Source organism: Chinchilla lanigera, unplaced genomic scaffold (assembly GCF_000276665.1).
Source record: "Chinchilla lanigera isolate Chin_1 unplaced genomic scaffold, ChiLan1.0 scaffold00166, whole genome shotgun sequence".
NCBI classification, from domain to species: Eukaryota; Metazoa; Chordata; class Mammalia; order Rodentia; family Chinchillidae; genus Chinchilla; species Chinchilla lanigera.
Window position 1 is genome coordinate 287,805 of NW_004955567.1, and position 5,009 is coordinate 292,813.

The window sequence follows — 5,009 nt, forward strand, 5'->3', positions numbered from 1 at the left end:
AGACTTCTAGTGGGGAGAAATACTAACTCACTCACCAGGGACATGGCTTCAACCAGTTCAATCCCTGTCAACTCCACCTCTTCCTTGCTCTTCATGTGGAGAAGAATGCTACCCTGAGAGTGCAGAGCTGAAGGAAGACAAAGGAATTATAAGACCAACATACAAAATTACAACATACAAACCCTCTCACCTCGCTTCCATTTTTTATCTCCCCTTGACCCCCACATACCAAGTATTCACTGGGAGACCTATAACTTACAACTGGGATCTCCCTCTGCTCTAGGTTTGCAGGCTAAACACAATGGCTCACAGAGTCACTCATTCAGCATCAGTGATGTATGAGGTATGTTGTATATATTATATATTTACATATGTATGAATCTCTTTTAATCACAATCTTCTAACAAAGCAGGGAATATTGTCACCATTTTACAAATAAAATCTCTGGGAGGTGAAAACTTTTGCATAAATCACAGTGTGTAACAATGAGAAAAAGTCATCAACCTACATCTGTTTGACTCCACCACCCAAGTTATTAGCCTAAGCAAACAGCAGAAAATATGCCCCATATGCTACAGAGCAGGATGTGTAAAGACTCAAAGAGATGAATTTCTTGGAGAATCCCATCATGCATGGAGAAGTCTTACCTTTGATACAACAAATGGTACCTATTGATTACAGAAAAATGGACCAAAAATTTGTCATGAGACCCAATTACTTTGCTTTCTGACAAATTACCATTTTCATTAAGTCCCTTGACTACCACCCCCTCCAAGCCATTTCTTTTAATACAGAAGAGGATTAATTAATTTTTACTTCTTTCCTCCAAATTCCACCAACTTTTCAAACAATATTATAGTTATGATAATAAAAACAAACACATATTTGGGCATAGTGGTGCATGCCTGCAATCCCAGCACTTGTGAGGCTGAGGCAGGAGGATCACTGCAAGTTCGAGGCCAGCCTGGGCTACATGGTGAGCTCAAGGCCAGTGTGAACTACATAATGAGACCTTGTCTCATTTAAAAAAAAAAAAAAAAGGAACACATATTGAGAGTTATAAAGTTTAAGAAAGCCCCAACCTTGCTCAATGGAGATAACAGGATCTGAACTCTTGAAGTTATTTAACCATCTCAGAGTTGGTTTCTTCAACTATCCAAAGTTGTTTAAGAACACCTACCTTGGGCAGGCATTCAGCATTACATGACAGTTTGTACTGAAGGAGATTCTGGAGACATCCTGTCCTGGATCTGGATCCTGGTTCTTCCACTTACTAGTGATTACTTTTTTTCTGTGTTTTAGTTAAAAAAAAAATACACACACATATGTTTACTACAAGGTAACCAAGAGGACACAGAGGCAGCCAGAACCGTACAATTAAAGACAGCCACAAAAGAGGACTCCCAGAACTGCTTCAGAAAGTGTCAAGAATGATGGGATATGTGTGGTTGAAGGGAGGGGTAGTATTTTGAGGGGGTCTAAAATCAATGTCTCTTTTACAGTAACAATTTTATAATTTAAATATTCACCATATTCAATCACCCTTGTAATTCATAATGTGGTACGGGTTACAGTTAATGCTTCCAAAAAGTCTTAGATCTGTATCTGGCACAGAGAAAGGACTTACTAAGCATGATCTATTCGATTGCACGCAGTAAAGCAAGCAAAAAACAATATAGGCATGGACAGCAATTCTTCTCCCTCTTCAATGACTAGAAAAATTGCAGAAAAGGGGCTGTTTTCTTGCATTAACTAGAAGGTGATTACCCATACAAAGAATGGAATCCCTGGCCGCTTCTGGAGGAAGCTGTGACTGTTCCGAGTCCCATCTCAAGGTGACAAGATGGAACGTGACAAGTAAACACTAAAGCGGAGGTGTTTAAAGAGCAGCACGCAGCAGGAGAAATGCCCTAGGGGGCGCGCTCTCTCCGAGGGGATGCCCAAGGCCCTGGAAGTGGGTTGGGAGGGCCCGGTGGCCGGACCCCGCCAAGCCAGAGCTCCTTCCTGAACTCAGCTCCACACTGCGGTCCAGGGCGACCCTCCAGCTCCGACCCCAGGGTCCACTTGGAGGCTCGGTACCTGGTCCAGCACTCGGCTCCCAGGACAGCACCCCGAGCCGCAATTCCACTTCCGGCCGCGCCCAACCCGTGCGTCACGTGCTCGGCGCCCAGGGTCGGGGTCTCACACCGCGTCGAGCTCCGCCTCGCCGGGCAGGACCTTCCCGGCGGCCCGCCCGTCCTCACGCGCAACCGTGGGGACTCGCGCGGCCGCCCACATCGCCCTGCCTCCCGGCCGGCCCCACCTTCCCTGCACTCTCTCAGACCAGGACAGCGCCGCCGCCCGGCTCCTTCCAGGTGTCCCTCCTCGGGACCTTCCGAATTGCCAGGCCCAACTTCCGGTCCGCGGCGGAAATAGCCTGGTCCCTACCGCAAGGGACCCTGGGAAATACGGTCCCTAAAGGAAGAGGCGGCGGCGGGAAACCCTGCCAGTCTGAGAGTCGCGGTCCTCGCTTCTGATACAGTGTGCTGTCCTCTTGCCCCTTTCTCTCTCCGCCTGCTAGAGAGGTCCAACAAGGCACACAGCTTCAGTCCGGCTCTGAGTTATATTCTGAGTGACTAAAGAGTATTGGGTACACAGGTTTTTAGTTTTAGAACACTTGATTTAGCATTAACACTCTAACGATGACAGTATGTGATACACTGTGTCCTCGCGGTCATCAGATGCTGAAGCCCTAATCTCCAAGGGATGCTATTAGGAGGTGGGGCCTTGGGAAGTAAAGAGGTTCACATTAGCTCGTAAGGGTGGGGTAAGAGGAAGGAGAGGTGTCCGTGCTCTCACACCCAGAGAGGAAGGCCCGCTGACCACACAGCAGCCTGGAAGCCAAGAAGACAGCCTTCAGAGCCAGGCGTGGTGGCGCACGCCTGTAATCCCAGCACTCAGGAGGCTGAGGCAGGAGGATCATTGTGAGTTCGAGACCAGCCTGGGCTACAAGTGAGCTCAAGGCCAAAGTGAACTGCATAGCGAGACTCTGTCTCAAAAAAGAAAGAAAGAGAAAAGGATAAAGAATGCCAAACTAGATTAAACTTGCCAAGACAACCCTCATCAAGACCTGAATCTACTGGCACCTCTGACCTTGACTTCCCATCCTGTAGAATTGTGAGAATGTGCACTCCTAAAGACACTTGTCTGTATCGTTTTGCTAACAGCAGACCCAGCTGACCAAGACCCAGCAGCACAGAAACTGACTAGTCTATCACACAAAAGGAGTTCTCTTTCCCAGACATAATCACTTACTCCCACTCAGTTACACTGGCTTTTCTGGACCTGATTTCTCTCATGCTTCCTACACTATTTAATGAGGCTAAGTTTAGCCATGTGGATGTTTTCTGTAGGGGATTATAAATGGCATTTCAGTGTGTATAACATTTTTGTGGCTGATTTGGATAAAAATGATACTGATCTCTTTGTTTTATCTGTGAGATATAAAAAGATTGGAAGCCTTCACTCCAATCCTCATAACTAGAAAAATATTCAACAAAATAAAAATCAACAACCTTTCTTAGATCCATTAAAGATATAGGATGTAAAGGAAATAACCACCCTGAAATCATAGCCAAGACTGACTTACATGACACAGATCTTGCTGGAGCCATAAGCTTCAGTGAATTCTGTTATTTATTTGTTTATTTATTGCTGTATTAAAGATTGCACACAAGGCCTTAATGCAGAGCTACACCCCCCTCAAGTTTACACAATGTATCAACTATAACAATGGACTACTACTCTGTCATAAAGAAGAATAAACTTGAGACATTTTCTAGGTAAATGGATACCCTGTAATCCCAGCACTCAGGAGAACTCCTTTTGTGTGGTAGACTAGTCAGTTTCTGTGCTGCTGGGTCTTGGTCAGCTGGGTCTGCTGTTAGCAAAACGATACAGACAAGTGTCTTTAGGAGTGCACATTCTCACAATTCTACAGGCTGGGAAGTCAAGGTCAGAGGTGCCAGTAGATTCAGGTCTTGATAAGGGTTGTCTTGGCAAGTTTAATCTAGTTTGGCATTCTTTATCCTTTTCTCTTTCTTTCTTTTTCAAAAGAAAAATGTGTCAACTTGAGGAGGGTTGAGAGCAGTGGAGCAGAGTGGGAAAAAATGAAGAAGCAAGATACATCATGTGCAGATACAAATTCCCTATGATATATGTTATCACTATGTATATGTAAAATGTGCAAATAAAAAATAAATAAAAAGGGGATGTAGCTTACCCAATATCTATTATACATTTTGCTCCTTATTTACACTTTCAGTTTCTTACACCAGAGAAACAATGTGGTAATTAAACATGTGTGTCCAATTTATTTTACTTAAGAGTGTGGTCTCAAAGGGCATCCTAGAAAATGGCTCAAGCTTATTCTTCTTTATGATAGTGTAGTACTTCCTTGTTATGGTTGATACATTGTGTCAACCTGAGGAGTCTAGAGGTTTGGCTAAGTGACTCAGCAGTTCTGCATCCTGGAGTGAAAAGGACATGCCCTTATGCTCTGGTTTGTTGTTCATTGTGTCAATTTGAGAAGTTTAGGTGACAAAGCAGGGGGCCAGAGTCCTTACTTTGTATTCATCCTGAGCCTGTGCAAGAGGAGGGCATGGAGATGGTGTGAGTGCTACACACCCCCTGAGTGGGGGCAGCCTGCTTACAGTATAAGGGAGGGAAAGAGGCTTGTCTCTCCCTTTTGCTCTTACTGCTTTTTGCTATTTTCTGCTGCCATGAACATTTGCCCTCTGCCATGTGCCACTCTGCCTTGGAGCCAGCCAAGTATGGCCTGAAACCTCCACAAACTGTGAGGTAAATAAAACCTTCCCTTCCTTAATCCTTCGCATCAGGTATTTTGTCTCAGCAACAAGAGAAAAGTAACCAAGGCATCCACAGGATTAAAAAAAAAAAAAAAAAAAAAAAACCTTCTCTATCCATTCATCAGTTGATAAGCATGTGTGGTGGTTCCAGGATTTACATAC

At 44.7% G+C, this 5,009-nt stretch overlaps 1 protein-coding gene across 1 annotated transcript in view; it reads right to left on the bottom strand.

Annotated features, from left to right (window-relative positions):
• Znf470 (zinc finger protein 470) overlaps positions 1 to 2,397 on the bottom strand; it is a 12,356-nt gene extending 9,959 nt beyond the window's left edge. Inside the window, 3 exon segments of the mRNA XM_005413307.2 lie at positions 36 to 127; positions 1,181 to 1,291; positions 2,080 to 2,397. Coding sequence (XP_005413364.1) covers positions 36 to 127; positions 1,181 to 1,193 — 105 coding nt within the window. The 5' untranslated portion in view covers positions 1,194 to 1,291; positions 2,080 to 2,397.
• Between the last annotated feature and the right edge of the window lie 2,612 nt (positions 2,398 to 5,009).